Source organism: Phaethon lepturus, unplaced genomic scaffold (assembly GCF_000687285.1).
Source record: "Phaethon lepturus isolate BGI_N335 unplaced genomic scaffold, ASM68728v1 scaffold7388, whole genome shotgun sequence".
NCBI lineage: Eukaryota > Metazoa > Chordata > Aves > Phaethontiformes > Phaethontidae > Phaethon > Phaethon lepturus.
The window spans coordinates 95,713-116,030 of NW_010555504.1; the positions used below are offsets into that span (position 1 = coordinate 95,713).

The window sequence follows — 20,318 nt, forward strand, 5'->3', positions numbered from 1 at the left end:
GTATTTGAATCTTAACATGTTGACCATTCAAAGTTGTTACAAAAACATTGCCATCCCTGAAGAGCACCTCTGAATTTCATTTTTTCCACTTATTTGTATTTTGGGGAATGAGAAGAGCAGGCATTTTCTAGAGTGAACTTGAATGTTGTTTTAAATGCCAAAATGTAATTGTGGTTCAATGGTTAGAAGCAAAACCAACAGATAATCTCCATTGTCCAGCAATAGGAAGGGTTTGTCATTGTCCCACTCTACACTGCACTGGTGCAGTCCCACCTTGAGTACTGTGTGAAGTTTTGGGCACCTCAATATAAGAAGGACCTCAAACGACGTTTCTGTTTTCAGCTGGGATAGAGTTAATTTTCTTCACAGAAGCTAGTGTGAGGCTATGTTTTTGATCTGGGATGAGAAAATATTGATAACGTGCTGATGTTTTCAGTTGTTGCTAAGCAGTCAAGGACCGTCCAGCTTTTCTGCCAGCGAGCAGGCTGGGGGTGCATGGGTAGCTGAGAGGGGACAGAGCTGGGACAGCTGACCCAGGCTGGCCCAAGGCATATTCCACACCATATGACATCATGCTCAGCATATAAAGCTGGGGCAAAGAAGGAGGAAGTGGGAGGGGAGACATTCGGAGTTGTGGCGTTTGTCTTCCCAAGTAACCATCACACGTGATGGAGCCCTGCTTTCCTGGAGATGGCTGAATGCCTGCCTGCCCATGGGCAGTGGTGAATGAATTCCTTGTTTTGCTTTGTTTGTGTGCACGGCTTTTGCTTTACCTGTTAAACTGTCTTTATCTCAACCCATGAGTTTTCTCACTTTTACTCTTCCAATTTTCTTCCCCATCCCGCTGTGGGGGAGTGAGCGAGCAGCTGTGTGGGGCTTAGTTGCCAGCTGGGGTTAAACCACGACAAACTATTAGAGTGTGTCCAGAGGAGGGTGACCAAGACGGTGAAAGCTCTTGAGGGCAAGACTTTTGAGAAGTGGCTGAGGTCACTTGGTTTGTTCAGCTTGGAGAAGAGAAGGCTGAGGGGTGCCCTCATTGCAGACTACACCTTCCTAAAGGGGGGCAGCGGAGGGAGAGGTGCTGATCTCCTCTCTCTGGTGACCAGTGATAGGACACGAGGAAATGGAATGAAGCTGCGTCAGGGGAAGTTCAGATTGGACATGAGAAAAAAATTCTTCCCTGAGAGGTTGGTCAGTCACTGGAACATGCTTCCCGGGGAAGTGGTGATGGCACTAAGCCTGTCAGAGTTCAAGGAGTGTCTGAACAACGCTCTTGTCATATGGTTTAGTCATATGGTTTAGTTTTAGGTACTTGAGTAAGGAGCAAGGAGTTGGACTTTATGATCCTTATAGGTCCCTTCCGTCTTGAGCTATTCTATGATCATAACCTTTTTTAATTATCTAGACTTTAGATTTAGAGAAAGAGTAAAAGATATTTCAGTCATTGTCTTATGACCTGCCATACCAACTGTCTTAGTTACCATACTACCTGCAGCTCCTCAACTTAGCTGGTTATATTTTTATTCCTCTAAACTTGCTCAGATGCTTAAATATTAATGTTTAAAAATATAAAGAGCTGAAACTAAAAATACAGCTATGTGACCATATATCAAATACCGCATTCAAGATTTAAATCAGCTATTGGTTCAACAATGTAAAAATTTATAGTGAGTAGGTAAAAAAAAGATTATAACTAATGGTATTTTTTTCAAATGCCAAGAGCTGTTTCCAAAGTGTTTTAACAAAATGTACAGACTAGATTCATACATATGTGATTAACTATTGAAACTAAAAACATCTTACTTTTTTTCCTCTCTATAAAATCCATGCATATTAATATCAGAATTAAAAAGGTGCAGATCAACAGTGCACTGCTGATTGAAAAAGTGATGAAAACCCAAAACAGCTTTCTGTTTTCAAGTTTAGCATTACTAAGTCTCACTCATGATGTATTTTTCCACTCATCAGTTTAGCAAAGTAGCTTACCATGAGAGAAGTGCCATTAAAAGCATTAACAACTCTAAATCTGCATTCATATCATGTAGAGCGAACTTGCAGACGGCAGAGTACTAGATATAGGTGTACCCAGCACCCTGGGTTATACATGGACAGCTTACTACAGCTTCAGTGAGCCTGCAGTGTTGACCAGACTTTTCAATCATTACCTAACTAAGTTAACACAAATTGAAACTCAGACAGTTGTTTCACAATGCCAAACACAGAGCATCAACACCAGTTTACCAAGACACTGGCTTGTAACTTTAGTGTTGACCTTAATATTATATCACATCATAGCAACAGCGTGAAAAGATCCTTTTGCTCAGCAGAAAATCAGATTAAAAAGGCAGCCAGACTTTCAAAGTAGAAGTAAAGGAATTTTCTTTTCCAAGTCAACGTAAAACCAAAAACCAGAGAGATCCAGCTAATCAAGTTGGGAGAACTGGATTATTTCCATCCTTGAAAAGGACAGCAAAGAAAAATAAAAGAAATTAGCTAGCAAGTTAATAGTGGAAGCATTTTTACTACCAAAGAGTAGTACACTGTTTGTATTTCAGAAAGAAAATCATTATTTCAGTTTTCTTAAATTACATACAAGGCTTTAGAACAAGTGTTGAAGAAAGGAATGGTTAGCCGTACGGTAATAGGGAAAAGTGGAATAAAACACAGTATGTGTTTATCACTGGTGAGACACTAAGCTCGCCTGTACAGTATTTGATTAGAATAACTGGGGGAGAAGAGGAGGGGGGGAAGTTGTAGAATTAATTAGTCTGGATTTTAGTAAATTTTAATATAGCTGGACATAGGAAAACAAATCAAGAATATAAAAATGAGTTAAGAACTAGTTTCCATCTAATAGGGATGGATGGTGGTAAGCAGACTTCAAGGTTTGGCCTCAGGCCAAATTTATTTAATTTAATTTATTGTCTTAGTACGTAGGTATCAAGACTGCCAATGAGATTGGATTGCAATGAAATTATAGTACAGAAGCAGATTATCCAAAGGCTTTTAGTAAAGAGCTCCTGCAATCAACAGCTTTGGCCACAATGGTTTTACTTAAAAGACCATTCTCATCTCCTATTCCCTACTCCAGTTACAGAAGACAGCAGTCAGTTTTATTCAGAGAAAACACTGGCCTTTTTTAGCGAGATGCAGTACACAAAGTGGTCAAGCAGCAAGTCTCCTCTCCCCTACTGAGAAATTAAGAGATGGCAGCTTTCTGAAGAACAGTAGCTGCACATAACTTCATTCACACCATTTGTTGCTACCCATTTAAAAATATACTCTAATATGAAGAATAATGGGAAAATAACCATTAAACCTTAGAAAGGAACACAGTTTTTGGAGTCGGACAAAACACACTTCAGATTTTCCAGTGAGTTAACGTTCACTGAAGGAATTGCTTTCTCTGTTAGTTTGATCATCCAGAAAAATGTCCTTGGCACTGGTTTGGCACTTAACCTTAAAAGCCAGTTCTTTAACTCAATCTAAAACCAGTTAGCTACCGGAAAATACAGTCTATGTTTAAAGAAAACTAATCTTGGAGAAATTATATTATGCTCTTCATATGTAGTAAGTTGGTTGAATCCTTCCAAAGTGCAAGGTTCAACTCATCTTTAAACTCTAGACTCATGAGCAGGGCAAGGACTGCTAAGTACAATACTGGCTTAGCAGGAAAGTAAAGCTCCAGTAAATGGAAAAGAGGTCTTCAAATAAAATTGAAAATGAGACGAGTTTGAGAGATAGAGAGACATAAAAAGACTGTTCCAGACTGGGGATTTGCAGAAAAACCTCTGTACCAGAGTAGACAACTTATCCGGGGAATGCAGGCGTTTGACATAACCCTGGCAAAAGCAAACATTAAAATCATTTCCTGAGGGACAGTTCCTTCCAAATCTCTAGTTTTGTATTAAGGTAGGCCACTTTCTGCTTGATGAGGATAAGATAAAGCATGATTTTTAAGAACAAGTTGTTTATAGTTCCTAGTCCGAAAGAAAGGAATCATAATTCATTAGGTAACTTCTGGCCCTCTCAAGAGCAGTCTGTTGTCTTGGGAAACGGCTTATGCCAGAGCAAGTCAAGCTCCCCTGTCATATGTGCAAAGGAAAAAGCAAAAGGTAATTTCATCAGCACACTAGAAATGCACCTGAGAACTGCAAGAGATTTATAGCAAAATAGGTGCACTGGTAACTCCTGCGTAACTTTATAATAATACGTTATTCTAAGAGAAACTGCTGAAGAGCTAGGTCTCAGACACTGGATTACAGCGATGCAAGCATCCCACACATTTACTAACAACCATAACCAAAGCACATAGAATGGTTTGTCGCATTCAGATTGCTCTTGATGGTAGCATTTAGTCATATTTCATGAGTATACAAAGTTATGCAGTACAGGGGAAGGGAAGAAGACTATATGTGCACATAACTTCACATCTCAAAAGTTTTCCTGTATTTAATGAGTTCTCACCTACAGAATTTTACAACAGATCCTTTGTCAGGAAAAGGAAAACAAAATCCCTCTTATTCATTTAAAGTTGAAGATGGATGCTCTCTCCATCCTTTTTCATGTTCTTTATATTTACCCCAAAATAAATCCTTAAAAATATTTCTTTATTAATTATATGAAATTCAATTATAAATGATTAGATGCCAGATGTTGCCTACAAGCAAAACCCTTAGAGACTACAAGCAAGAGAGCCAGGCATACCAGGTGCCACATAGCTTTGATTGCTGTGTAAGTCCTCAGCTCCAGCTATAAAATAATACTTTAATAAATTCAATGAGCACAAAAATGCCCAGGGAAGCAAAATAATCATAATTAGCCCAGTGCATACTTCAGCAGAATGATCTAATTTTAAAAATGTTTTGCAAAGCAATTCTCATATTGAAAGGCAATTACACAGAGCAAAATAAGAACTGTGTTTTTCAGATCCATGCTAAAAAGCACCAGCAAGTATCCATGAAAAGGGATGTAAGAGACTAAAGCAGATAGCTGGGAACAGCACATATTTTCAATTTCTTCCAGGCCTTCTCTCATTTCCATTTCATTCTTTTTTTTAAACAAGGAGACTTAAATATGAAGAGCAACTATTAGCACTTTTTGACATGAGGCCTCCTGGGCATATCCTGAATTGCTGGGACTAAGACTACTGATATTTGCTGATGATACCAAACTGAGTGGGGAAGCAGACACCTCGGAAGGGAGTGCCACTCTTCCAGCCTATTCAGGTCTTCCTGCACAGTGGGCTAGCAAGAACCTTACGAAGTTCAACAAGGACAAATGTAAGGTCTTGCACCTGGGAAATCATAATCCAGGAGTGCAGCACAGGCTGGGATCTACCTGGCTGAGGAGCAGCTCTGTGGAAAGGGACCTGGGCGTCCTGGTGGACAAGCAGCTCAATATGAGTGAACAGTGTGCTGCTGAGGCACAGCAAGCCAACAAGATGCTGGGCTGCATCAACAAGTGCATCACCAGCAGAGATAAAGAAGTCATTAGACCACTCTACTCAGTGCTTGTCAAGCCACACCTGGAATGCTGTGTTCAGTTTTGGTCCTCACTATACAAAAAAGATGTGGACATGCTGGAGAGGGCCCAGAGAGGGGCCACAAAGATGATCAAAGGACTGGGAAGCCTGCCATATGAAGGAAGGCTGAGAGAACTGGGTTTGTCCAGCCTTGAGAAAAGAAGGCTTAGGGAAGACTTTATCACCATGTCCCAGTATTTAAAGGGTGGCTACAAAGAAAATTGAGACTCCCTTTTTCTAAGGAGTCACAAGGAGAAGATATGGGGTAATGGGTAGAAGTTACTCCAGGGAGATTCTGATCAGACACAAGAGGAAAGTTTTTCACAATGAGAACAATCAGCTCCAGGGAAGTGGTGGATTCCCCAGCATTGGACACTTAAGATTCAGCTGGACAGGGTGCTGGGCCAAGAAAGGTTGAACCAGATGATCCTTGAGGTCCCTTCCAACCTGGTATTCTATGATGACCGATTCTATGATTTTCATTCTGTTACATTAGTCTTGCTTGTTAGTATTTTTCCACTAGCAAAAACTGAATGGTTTTTTCCCCCTTCAGCCTCTTTTAGATGGCCAGTTACCCAGCAAAAGGCATGGAGGAAATGGCAAAGGCTACTTTGGATATCAACAAAACCCAAGTGACAATGACTTTAATGTAGTCAGCCCTTCAGATGGTAAAATGCATAAGGAGACGAAAGGACTTGGGAAAGACTTTCAATTTAATTAGGAACTACGCTTTCTAACACCTACAAAATAAGCCTGAAAAAGTAAATTTTTCATTATGCTGTGATCAGATGCTTTTACAATCTTGCTGGTCTGTTCATCATCTCTACTTAGTACTATGAAACAAGGAGATACTTCCCATGTAAACAACTGTAAAGAGTCATAAATATTTTGTGTTCTTTGAATAATATTGTCTATAGAAGCCTCAGTGCAGATCATTAAAGTATACTTGAACCTCCCGTGAGAAAACCATCGAGAGAGCCAGAAGCCCAAAAACTTAATTTGTGAAGACCCCAACTGAGGCTCTTCTGTTGCATTGTTTTGCTACTGACACCTTTGAACGGACATTCCCCGACCATACTGCATAAGCAGGCTGCATGAGGAGCACGACTGGAAATATTTTGGAATCAACTGACCATTCCTGAAGTTGCACTTTATCTGCATGCTTTAAAAACAAACAAACAAATAACACACATTAAAAAGCTCAAGCATTAAAAAAACCCAGCCAAATCATTACCTCTATCTACAAAGCTTATCTTGCCTGCATTCCTAGAATCACAGGATGGCTCAGGTAGGAAGCAACCTCTGGCGACCGTCTACATCCAAACTCAAAGTAGAGTCACCTAGAGTGGGTTGCCAAGGGCTGTGTCCCGTCAGATTTTTAATGTCTCCAGGGATGCGAGACTCCACAACCTCTCTGGGCAAGTGGATGTATCTTACATGTGCATCTGAAATACTGCTACCATTATGCAAATGGTATGTGATCATACTCTTGTTTGCCAGCTCTTTGCCTGTCAGTTACTTGAAATGGAGAACGTAGGGCAGGGAATGCCTCCTCAGATGCTCTGTTACGATGATTAGCAAAATCAAAGCTCTGATCCAGGTGGGCCATTGTGATCTTTGGATTTTATTCCTTGAACTTGAAATTATAATTGGTTGCTACCTACCAAATTATGTATTTAATCCATACCTGCTGTATGTGAAATGAATTGATAATAGCTCAGTTTTGATAATAGGACCCAGTTCAAAGACTTGACGCTATAAAACATGAATCAAAGCTTGAGATGAACACTATTTTGAAAATGGAAAATAAAGATTCTTAAAAACTTCAAAGAAAAGAGAAGAAACTTTGGAGTAATACTGCACACTGTGGACTGACCTGTTGCAAAAGTGAATTGTGATGTGTTCTCTGATGGGTGGAATTTTATCAGTTCCACACAATACAATAAAAACACTCGAATGATTCGTGACCTATCAAATAAAGAGGAGTAACTAGCCAAAGCATCCCTTCTTTCTGCCAGCATCTACCACTAGTTAATTTTCCATTTTTTAAAATGGGAACAAATAGAAATGATAAAATGGTTTCTGGCAAGCTGAGCCTGAGTTGATAAACTGTGGAAAAATCTATCACACAGATAACACGAAAACAGACAAAAATAGAAAATTAAAGCTGAGCGTACCAGGAAGAAAATCACTACATTAAAAAAAAAGAAGAAAGAAAGAAAGAAAGAAAAAAACACTTTTTAATTTAGAGAGAAACTATCTTTGAAAGAGTAACCTCAGGAAAGTTAATTAAAAAAATAGACCTAAAAACACTTCAGAAAAAGTTACAGAAAGCTGTCTTAACCACTGCTACAAGATTCCCAATAAATACTACACCCCAATGGCTTAGATTCTCCATCTTACTCCAGTTTCCTTCAATGCAACAACTGCATACTGCACCAAAACAGATTACCTTAGCATCTTCAGATATTCACAGATTGTCTAAACCAAACAACTAATTTAAGACAAGTCGCAGTATTCCTCTTGTAATGGCTGTCAGCCGAGGACAGCACAGACAGGTTGAAACCCGTTGAAGAGTCTTTACAGAGTTCACTCAGGTGGTGCAAAGCATCCAAGAGTGGAGGTATTTTCTTGTTGAAAGATCTGTTCCTGCTCAAGCTGCTTTAAGCCATTTGGAGTAAATACAGGGAAATGCAAAAAGAAAGTCTTTCATGAAGCAGGACCTTTATTTCATCAGCCCTGAGATACCACGTTCAGGACAACAGTTCTCAGGGGATCAGCACAGACAGTCCTGCCTGTGTAAATGGGAACTCACTGCTTAAAGTGATGAACAAAATTAGTGCAGTAAATTCCCATAGTCACTTTCTGTTTCCAAAAGAGCAACTAAATTCTAGTTTAAATTCAAATTTGTAGTAATGATTGTTGTCAAATACTGAACAAAAATAGATCTATGCTAAGAAAGTACAATAAAGCTCAAATAAAGCATCCAGGAATTAAGAAATTCTACTGATCTTCCTCCAGTGGTAATCTTTGAATCATTATGAAATTATTAACTGCTGCCATTGAGCTCAATAACACTAAAAATAAAAGGCAATAACTTTGAAACAACCAGGGAAAAAACAAACTTTCTTGTTTATTCACCTTGATTCACACTTTGTTACATTTCAAAAGCTATGAATATGCAAGTTGATGTTATGTACTTTTTATTGCAATAAACACCAACATTTTTCTGTTGTAAGGCTAGAATGGGAAATAATATTGTCAAGGCCTGTGAGTGCCATATGACAGGTGAAGAATTTAAAGTGTATTGAAATGGTCCTTGAGTCACTTGAACTCAGTGGGAGTGTTCCAGGTTAAAATACAAGTAGAACTGCCACTGTTTTCTCAGAGCGCAGAACGTGACTACTTGAAATATTTAGATGTGACAGTGGTCAAATCACAGTAAAATGCCTTCTGTAAGGAGCAGTGAGTTTTTGGCTGAACATATGTTTTGCTTTCTCTATTTTCTATGAAATAACCTTGAAGTTTCTGAAGGGCAAACTCACAATATTTTGCTAACAAATCTAACAAAATCAATTACTGTTATTTCTCCATTCTTCTTCAGCCACCGTTCATAAGGATGCACTTAGAGAGCGACTCAAATGAGCACTGAGGTTTGGCATTAGCATTTACCTCTGTGGTAATCAGTTACAACACAAAGCATCCACAAGAACCAGCATAAGGTGCTCAGGACAAGCCTATGTGGCCTAAACCAACAATTTTTACAGTATAGCGGCCTGACAGTGAAAATCAAACGAGTTACTGAATGTTCCCCAGATGAGGTCCTTGTTGTGAAAGGAAGAATAAATAGTAGAGAATATTGCCTCACTGAAGGAAAAAAGTTAGTTTGGGTGACAGTGTTTAGTGTTTCTCTTCTTTAACTCCCCTAACCCCTTCAAACAGGCTCTGCACTCACATTCCTAAAGTCTTCTCTGCTTTTTCTTTCTTTCAGTCAGCTCAACATCCTTGACAGGCTCATAAGCATACACTACCGTACGTAGTGCGAAGCTTCTTTCTGGCAAAGTGTCTTTGGGTTGAAAAAAACACACGTAAGAAGTCAATGTAGTTAGAAATAAATAACAAGACATTTATAACTGAGAGGTAAAGCACACGTAGTTACTCTAAATCTTAAAAGATCTGACTTAGTTCTTCATAATTATAGGAAACTTTAACAGGTATCTAACAGTGTGGAGTGGGGAATGTAATTCTTCAAGATAATGCTTTTGAAAACTGATTTCTACATTAGTAATTTTGGATAAGTAATTTCTGCTTTTCTGTTTTAGTCTTCCACTCTTAGAAGCTAAGCTACTAATAGGATCAACTGGCAAGTCCTATGATGAATTACTTAATATTAAAAAAATACTAGATTCTTCTAGGATTATAATGATATACAGATGCTGGAAAATCTATTTCATGTCAAAGCTACATTTAGCTAAGAAATTTTCAGCCTGAGAGAGAATACACAGATTCGTTTCCTGGACAATGGGTTGAAATATTCATTGCCATTTCAGGCATTACTGAATGATGGCCTGTTTCAGGACTTTTCAGACGTCAGCAGTAAGGGCTACTTTCCACAATAGCACTCTGACTGCAGGAGATAAAAGACTGTTTATTCTTTTTTTTCACAGGGGAGGAAAACAATGACAAAAGCAGGAAGGCAGCACTAATGCAGAAATCTGGAGGTGATGATAAAGGGTAGGGAGAATGGAGAAAGTTGTTCAAATAAACCCATTCTGGCCAAAATCAGGCAGGTGACAACCAAGTATATATGACATTCAATTGAACTACAAATCATCATTTTTCAATCTGGTCATTAAAGAAAATTCTAAATTTCATTTGATTTGATTTACAGAACACAAACTGAAGTATTTCAAACCTTCAGAACACAATTTTGCATCGTTTGCATTAGACAACCCTTAAAAAGAAAAAAGGACCCTGCATTTGTTCAAAAGCATTGCTGCTGCACGCTGCGAAGTACACTTAGTGGGTACTGACATGCTCCTGCTTCACTCTTGACGTCTTGTGAGCAGTTAGAGCTAGCCAAATAGCAAGCTGGTACAACCCCTGGCTCAGAGAAAATTTCAGTTAGTGACAAATGGTCAAAAGTAGTACCTGAGCATAAGGCAGATCTTAAAATAAGAATTGGTTAGCAGAATACAATGAATGAATGTATGGATATAAAAATTAACTGTATGAGGAATAATTTAGTTGCACAAGCAAATTAAGATAATTTTAACACCATTGCTCTTTGGAAGAACTAGTTTTGTTTCTAGTTTCATCTGATTTAGTTAAAAAACCTCCAACATTTTAGAAGGGGCTGAAATAGCAGTGAGCACGAACACAAAACACACTGCCTGCTGCAGCCAGGTCTCTGTTCGAATATCTCGCATCTCAGGTAACGTAACAGTATAACCCAACCAGTTCCATTTCCCAAGAAGTTTAATTAAGCAGAACACAGCTAAACAAATCATCATTTATTCTTGGATCAAGCCCCCACCATTTGGTGTCATGCTGTCTTAGGCATTTCATTACTTGGGCAAATTCAGCAAGGGTTAAGCTATCCCTCCAAACCCTCCTGTTTATCATTATCATTTTGTTGGTGAACAGATCTCTCCCATCACTCTTGACTGCTCCAATTTTCACATCATTGCCAAGTGCTCCTGGTTTTCATTTTAGTACATCTTTAAAACAGGAGTAAATCAGTGAAGACCTTAGAGACAGCATAATTAATAATAATTTGTTTCTTTAGAAAATTGTAATTCTAGGCAAATATAGTCTTTTAACACATCATACCAGCCAAAAAAAGGTAAGTGCATTCAGATAATACATTAGCCTTCTGCAAAGAGCATGTCTTCACGGTTACATTAACAGAATATGGAGTCTGCACTTCAGACAAATGCATGAGTCTTTATGCAGAATAACTCCAGAGCACAGGGCATGCCACAACTCACAGGAGGAAGCACACTAATTCTCAAGCCACAAGACTAAACTTTCTAGTATTTCTTCACACGTTTCTTCACTAACTTATATTAATAAGGTTGTTTCTGCGTAGAAACAGTAGATCGTATTCAGGAATAAGTACTTAAAGAGAGTTATGGCCAAAAAGTTGTACTGAAAAATAGTAAAGCTGCAAAGTTTAATTTTTCATCCTTCTTTACCAGAGTTATGTATCATCATTAAAAGGATGGATTATAAAAGAAAAAAATCTTGCCTATTCCCAGTAAACCATTCTTGTTCATACAAATACAAACAAACATTTTATTTAGTTTTTATATTTCTCTGGACAACTACACATAATATCTTGAATCAAAGACCCACATTTCTAAACCACTAGCATCAGGAAATTTTACCAAGTTTCACATGTTACTCATTCTAAAATTTGAATTAAAAGAAAAAAAATACTTTAAAACTGATTTCAGGTTTAACTGTTTAAAGTAATTTTACTTGGAGAGGCAGGGCTGGATATGTATGCTACATGCTAGAACTTGTGCCATCCTTACTTTCTTTTTGTTGCATTTTATACGTAAAGTTATTATGATCTATACTTGGTATTTGCCCCCAAAAAAGAAATTCACCAGAGCTTATTAAATAAATCGAAGCTCCAAGGTAATTGTTATGTTGAAACAGTAGCATTTTACATTGCTTTCTAAGCATTGCTAGAAAGCCATATCAAATAATTTTAAAATATCAAATTAATCACAGAAAACAAGGTATTTTTTCACAGAACTGTGGTTCATAAACTGACTGCCAGCTTAGAATTATGAATATAAATATTACAAGTTAATGTTTCTGGTGTTGTTATAGAGGCTGGTACCTCCACAGTGCTGTTGCTATAGCTCCCCTGCCACTGAGATCATATCTTTTTATAATAAGTAGGTAAATATACACAGAGTGTTGCGATGTACAGATATCCATCTATACACATGGGCAAGAGTAGACACTGCAAACTTCCTCCTCAAAATACTTTTTGCAACAGTCAAAAGGCTACGAAGGATACAGAATTCTGTACTTTTTCCCCACATGGAATTACACAGACAAGTATTTTTATAGAACATATCATTAATATTTGCATTTAAACAGCATAAATCTCTCAGCATCTATTCAAAAAAACACCTTAGTACAGAAAATATCTAGAGCAATAGAGAAAGCTGTTAAAAATGGAATTTTTAATTATAGGAATGCTTAAAAAGAACTGACCAATCCAATGAAATGAATAGTTTTCCTCCAGCTTGCACTCAAACTAAAATGCTTATAAAAAGGGAACCCAGATTGGAAGCACAATATTTTTCATCACACATGCCTCTTACGACAGCTAATTTCTCAGTCATTCTGAAGAGCAATGTGTGTTTACAGACTATTTATTCAAGGATAGATTCAGAGGGGGGACAAAAAGATACCCAGAAAAAAATAAGCTTTCATTTTCATTGAGCTGTAGTACTTAGGCTGAGTGCCTGCTTCTTCAGAAAATGGAACTTTTTGGCATTTGTCAGTAGATTCAAACATCTTGAAATGCCGAAAAGGTGAAACAAAAAACCTCCCCTGTGCTGCCTTCCTATCTGATCTTTTGTCTCATATGTTCCCCTCAGGGATGCACAAGAAATTTCTCTGAATAATTCATAAGCACCTAGGCAGAAACCAGCTTCTACTTCTGAACAAAAAGATTGGGTAAGAAGCTGATTGTCAGCTGTCCCACTCTGGTCTATCTGGAAGAAAACTGGATTTAAAAAAGTAATTTTTTCTAACATAGTAAGCACAGAATATATATACGTATGTATATATGAAGTATATAAATAAACATGTGTTTATGATGGGGAAGGCACCTTTGTACTTTGAAGTTACACATTCCTTTGAGGGCAAGACTGATTCTCTACCTTTCAAAAATTCCAGAAATTGCATAGCATGAAGGCAATCTATCAACATGTAGGATAGCAGAATGACTGGTCTTTCCTCTAGACTACAGTACCCAACTCTTACTGTGAGCCACCTTTACTGCCCAACAGAACTGAATATTAGGCAGATGCAAATGACTTCACTACAAATGTAGTCTCTGTTAGGACTGAAATAGTCTTACTGGCTGCAGTTCCTTTTTATGTCCCAACACACACAGAAGAGAGAATAAAAAGCCTGAAAAGACTGTTTTCAAACCTATTTTGCTAATAAGAATATAGATCCAAACCTCATAAGCTATGGGTTACCCACACCAAGTTAAGATTTCACAATACAGTATCATAAGCTGAGACAAAAGCACTTATGAACGTGGACTCAAGACTTACCAGCCTCTGCATGCTTTTCACGTGGGTAGGACTAATAGATAAGGCCTCTTCATACCAGCGTTTGGCTTCATCGATGTTTCCACGAAGTTCAGCCACCTGACCTCTCATGTAGAGAACATAGTGCGACATCGGAAAGAGATTAGCTGCTTCCTGGGTACACGCTGTGGCCTCAGCAGGCTTCCCAATTCCTATGTAGACTTCAGCTGTGGAAGGAATTTGAGAACCAACGAATGATTCTTGCTGTATCATACCGTGACTAGATGTTGTCACATGTAACTATTTTCTAGGCAAAGGCTATTTTCCTAAAAAAAATGTTGCAGCTTAAAATAATTTATGTAATAATTTCTCTTAAATTAATTCTTCTTTTAGGAAAGTTGCTTTTCTAAATGTAATAGGAGTTTGAACCTCTAAGTGGCTGTTTTAAACACCAGAAAACTCTTTATAGTTTGTTATTTTTAACTGAAGTCTGGGATTTTTTCAATTTAGTTTTATTTTTAAGATGTGAGCATGCCAGTATTCCAGTACTATTTAAGAACAGAAAATCCAACACAGAACAGCACACAGAGATCCTTACAGCAGGTAAGAGAACACAACTAATTACAGTGTTTTCTGAATTTTACATGTCAGCTGTTCAGGAAGCGGTAGCAATTGCTCCAGCTACCAATAACTGAATGGCAAGCCTTGTTCTAGGTTTCCTACCTCCAGAGCAATTTAAAAGAAAAGTCATGTTATTTGATATGAAAAGTTTCCTGGTTAAATTCGCAGGACTTGTGAAATGCTTAATCGGTATTCTGATTTGACAAAATTTGTTCATATTTCCAAGCATTTTATCTAAGATATCCTCCAGAAGCTAAGAACATCTAACTCTGCAGCTTTAAACAAACACACAAAAAAGCAGTTATATTTAATTTTATATAAATCACTCCTGATGAAAGCAGTTGAGTAGCCTGACACATACTTGTCTAAATCAGATTGACCATAAGGGAAAAAAAAGGGTTCATTCAGTAAGTGATTAACAACTAACAGTAGAAGAAGTATTTGCCTTCAATACCTCTTATGACACCCTTCAACACTGCTATTTCACTAATCTGCTGGACTACCTTAATCTCTTGCTGTAAGAGTGGGAGAAGCGACAAATAAACAGATACTAAATACAAGAATGAGATACTAAAGGTTCTGGGTTATCTCTCTCTTTTATGTTGGAACAGATCCTAGAAAAATTGAGCGTCAAAGTAGTTGGATAATTGCATTCTTTTGTATCACACTGTACAAGTGTCTTATAGATTAAGATTTAAATCAAAATGCTCCATCAAAACAGCGAAGTGAGCTATCGCTGTTCAAGACATGCTTCTCACTGTACAGTACAGGCCACCAGCTTGGTTTGAAGGCTGTCAGATCAGGATCTCGCACTACAGTGGTCGGTTTGAGGTTATTCCTAAAACTGTGAATAGGACTGATGTTTGAGGGCCTTTAAAGGAGCTTTCTTCTGAGAAATATATTTTTAGAAACTAATGAAATGCTTTTTGATGGAAAAATGTCTCAGCCACATGAAGAACTAACACATGAAATTGCAGATCCAGCAACACTTTTTTTTCCCCTAACCCTAAAAGAAACACCTCACCTAGTCAGAGACAGTACTACATAATTAAAGAATAGCAAACCTGGAAGATAATGAAGGGACAAAATTTTGAAATAAAAATCTTAATTTGTGAGAGATTAAATCTTTCTAGAATTTTACTTTTACTAACTGTACAATCCAAAGGCCAAACTGTAGCCATAATTTAAGAGCTGGACATAGAGCATAAAATGTGAGAGGTTTTTGGTTTTTTTTTAAAACCTAAAATATTTTGGAAAAGCTGTGGGTACTTCATTCTCGAGTGCTTTTCTACGAGCTACGTGGTCAATATTACTATGTGAGAAACAAGATTTTAGTGAGCATAAAATACACTACATTATTTAAGTGCTAACCATTTGAGCTCTCCTAGTTTTATTGTCTCTTCTCCAGCATCAGGCTTGAAACATTGTTTTAAATACACACTCCCAAGTTGCCCAGTGAAAAGACAGTATGAAAAATATATTTTACATGGACTGTAAAATGTAGTAAGTAATAGCTATAATTATTAGCAAATAATATGCAGAAACTAAAAATTACTTAAGTAGGTGATTATCTGCTATCACAATAATTCTAGACTGAAAAATAAGCAGAGATTGGCTAATTTAACAGACTGCAGTTGAAATTCTGTATTCCTTGAGGGGAAACGAGTATGGTAACAATGGCTTTTAACACTAGCCAATAGAGGCTGCGATACTGCTTATAAATTAGTCTTACATTACTGTAAGAGCTACAAAATCTTGCTGTCCTGCTTACTAACTGCAGCAGAGAAACTTGACACTTATTAACAGACCTTCCTAAACGTATTAAATTTAAACAAAATAGTTCCTTTATGTTTAACTTTATCATAGTTATTTTAAAAATAACTTCTCCTTTTCTCTCGCAGCAGTTATGCCACTCCAACAGAATATTCAGTGGACTTTTTCAAAAACTATGAAAGAATGAATAGCAAGTTGAACTTGTGGCTAAGTGTTAAGCATGAAAGTTTATTCAAGAAATTTCTGAAATTGAAGGAGAGCTGTTCGTTCTGAGATAATGGCTTCAAACTGAATAAAAATGTTAAAAAACAACATGGCAAATTCAAATACATCAGTTGTGGAAAACCGACAAGTGCCAGCAGACTTTGTAGGAAAATCTCAGAGAGAAGCAGCATTTTGAAGAGAAACCAAGTGCCAAGTTCGATGTGCTCTTCTCAGTGTGTCCACCTAGAGAACACCAAGTATGTCCTCTGGCTCAAACCCTTCCAACGCTCACACTTGCATTTTATTGAGAAATCAATCTATTTTCCAATCAAGCTGCACAGCAATATTGAGCTCAGCCTTGATGAATTTCTCAAAGGACCATCACAGCCATTGATCATCTAGGGACAGGCCTGGTTTTTAATAGTCAGTTACTGGAGAATGTACTAATTGCAGAAGTCGTTTTGTTTCACGTTTAAAATAAGCCTGACTTTCCATCTTTAGACTGTATGCCCAGAAATGAAAGGTTGAAACAGTCCATTAATAAACACAAGATGAAAAATTAAAAGCCAGTTACTGTGCGCAAAATCAACTTCTTTGGACTAAGTGCCATGCTCATTTGCACTAATGACAGCTGGAATGACACTGTGTATCGGTAAGAACAAGCATTTTCTCTTTTTCACATCACGTATACTAGTTTGGGTAAATATATTCCACTAAGTTTTGCATGTATTAGAACTTATTTACATAACTTTTCCATGTGTCTATAATACAACAGGAAGAATAATTATAAATGCTTTTATTTTAAGATTTAAAGCTTCTTAAAGATTTCCCCCCCACTCCCACCCCCCCAAAGTAAAACACCACACAACCATACAGGGAGTCAAACAGTTAAATGTGGCACGAGTCTCAAAAAGGAAGCAATTTCCCAATGGTAAATCTTCACTTTTATTTAAAGAACATGCATTTTAAGTATGTCGTTAAGTAATTTTATCACTGTTTTCTATGCAAGTAACCCATATATACTGGTGACGATACCTTCCAGAATATCTGCTTTGTATTGTGCTTCTGGGAGAAAATTTTATTCTGAATGTTCCTACAGTAAAAAGCTTTTCTCAAGGCTCAGGGCATTTACTGTAGCAGGACAAGTAGCTGAATAGCAGGATACCTAAACACTCTGAAATGCAGTACAGATCACCAGCCTGAAGTATCAAGAACAGGATCATTCCAAAGCGGAGGGAAAGAAGACTTCAGGTTGCAGTACCTTCTCTAAAGGCAGATAGAAGCCCTCCTTTCATCTCTTTTTTTTTTTTTTCTTTCATTAGTCCCCATACACAAAGAGTCAGAGCACTCTTCATACTTTTTTGTGTCCTTCCCCTGGACCTTTAACACTTCAGTCCATTATTCAACCCAACTCTCTCCTACTTCCCACCCATGCTTCCTCCTGCTGGGAATCAAGAATATGGCCTGCAGACCATGCTTGCCAAGATAGATATTTTTAAGAGTGGAAAGTGGACTGTGCAGCAGACTGCAGCAGCAGACCACCAACGTGGATGCAAACCTAAGTTGTGAACTAAAAAGGAATCAGCGAAGAGTGTCCAGACCCTTTCTTTGTGGGCAAAACAGTAACAGTCACTTGCATGGACTGTATAAGCAGCAACAGGACATGACCAACAAAAACTAAAAAACAGAAAATAAGCTGTGGAACAAGCTGTCACAGAAGGCTGAGAAATTATCAGCATTATAGATGCTGAGAGTTACTGTAGAAGGCCATCTGTGATGGTTTATAAATATTTAAAATCAGCGATGTCACGAAGCAGTGCAGGTGACTATGCTATGCCCTGGTGGACCTTGCTTTGTTTTATCTGTGTTGCTTTTGAGGAGCCCTTCCACTCCCAAGAGTGATCAATAATAGTGATCTCCGTCATTGCTCTTTCCTTCCGATCTTCTAGGCTTTTTCTCTAAAACATTAATTAATAACTGGGAGCCATTGCCCTGTAGTAACTTTCACACGATAAAACTGTTAATGCAAAATAGGTAAATTAAAACACTAAGAAATACAGAACTGTTTTGTTGAATGTAAACATGAAGAAAAAAATAATTACATCACTGAAAAATGCTCAAGTCTGAGAGCAGACCAAAACAGAACAATTGCCGATGGATTTCTTTCGGATGCACGTATCAATAAAAACAATTGCACGGTATACATTTTTAACTGTGTAAAAATACACTGGATGATAGTTTTCTGGTTAAAATTTTATATAACAGCTACTTGTGATATTCCATTTAGCTTGAGGCTTGAAGAAGCAGCGTAACAATACTAAATCCACTCAAGATGACTTCACATTTAGAAAAACAATCCTGGGTCTTTTACATTAATGAAGCTAAAAGGAAGAGAACTGAATGAGAGCTCATTATCACAGCTGCAAGGGACAGGTTGCTCAATAGTACTATTACCCTTTTTTTCCACATATGCAAAGTTATTTGTTTTCAATGATAAAGCTTTTCTACTTGCAGGAACTCTATTCAATAATCTTACAAACATCTTTTTCCAACCCATGGAATTAGGGCATCTAAATTTTCAAATACTAAGATACTCAAGGGACATAAGAAACTAAATTCTTCACAGATAAGGGTGAGAGTATTGCCTTTGTTCTACAGAAGATATGACTCCACTGATAACAGCTGCATTATAAAACTACTGCCTTGTCTTACATAAATGATCTTACATATGAACAACTCTAATGTGCTTTTTATTTCTTGACTTGCTTCAGTGCCACACACACACCTGGAAAAGAGTTTGATCTGATAAGTGATAATAAATTCTGAATTAAACCAATAGATTTTTGCAAGTCCTTAGGCTAGCAAGAAAGGGGAGGGGAAAGAAAGAATTTTACTTTCACAGTACCTGCATGAAGCCATATTTGAGCCAGAGTCATCCAAGGGTGCAGGGGACCTTGTTTAGGGGCACTGCTTTGCAGAGATGAAGCAACCTCAGACAGTGCTTGCTCCACTCTGGAAGCTGCTATTGATGTGGCATGGACTGAACCTGTAGAAGTAATAAAAAAAAAATTACCATCAAAGAAAGAATGAAGGCCACACACATTGCATAAAACATTTAACCGTAATCCTTTTCATAAGAGGTTTTACCCCAAACTCCTCTAGATTTAATTTACATGTACCATTTTGGAAAAGTTTTTTTAAATGTCAGGTTGATTTTCCTTGTTGTGAAAGCTTTTATACTGGTCTGAAAGACTACATAAAAAACACACTGAACTGTACCTGACACATTTTTGGGTTGCTACTATGAATACGCTCTATTAAACTCGACACCTCCTTTCTGGCAATGTATGATCCAAAAAAAGGTTTTTGATAGTATCGTACAACTGTAATCTTCAGGTTGCTGCATGCACTTTGATGTAAGTAATTGCTAAGGCTTTCCATACAGTGCAATTAGAGGCCTATTTTAAGACTAATAACAGTACGAAAAAGAAGAACTAAAATATACAAGATGATCACAACGTACCCCATCACAAATACACGATTAAACTGCACTGAATGTAAACCTTAGCTAATCAAGAAGGCTGAGTTAAAATGCCTTGTGGCAAAAAGTCCCTTGCATGAAGAACGTTCCCAAAGCAAAATATGTAAAGGGTAACTTTCTTAAAATGAAGCATTTACAAGTGAGATTAGAATCTCACTGGCAAGTACTACCCTTTTCAAAGTACTAGAAATGAAAAAGCTATAACTACAGAATATCTAATGGCAACTGTACTTTGGATAGACAATTTCTGACAGCGTATTTAGTCATGATTTTTTTTTTTTAAATCAAGACCATGAATATTTTAAGCTACACTCCTTCTTGTCATCTGTATTGGGTTTGTGTGTAAGGTTTTGGTAGCGGCGGGGGC

The 20,318-nt window shown here is 37.5% G+C and overlaps 1 protein-coding gene across 1 annotated transcript in view; it reads right to left on the reverse strand.

Moving 5' to 3' along the window:
• Nucleotides 1-19,467, reverse strand: part of LOC104624732 (tetratricopeptide repeat protein 7B-like) — a 38,347-nt gene extending 18,880 nt beyond the window's left edge. The window contains exons 1-2 of the mRNA XM_010292174.1: nt 19,316-19,467; nt 13,837-14,039 (exon numbers count right to left, since the gene is read on the reverse strand). Of these exons, the coding sequence (XP_010290476.1) occupies nt 13,837-14,039; nt 19,316-19,346 (234 nt within the window). The 5' untranslated portion in view covers nt 19,347-19,467. The remainder of the gene's footprint in view (nt 1-13,836; nt 14,040-19,315) is intronic.
• Between the last annotated feature and the right edge of the window lie 851 nt (nt 19,468-20,318).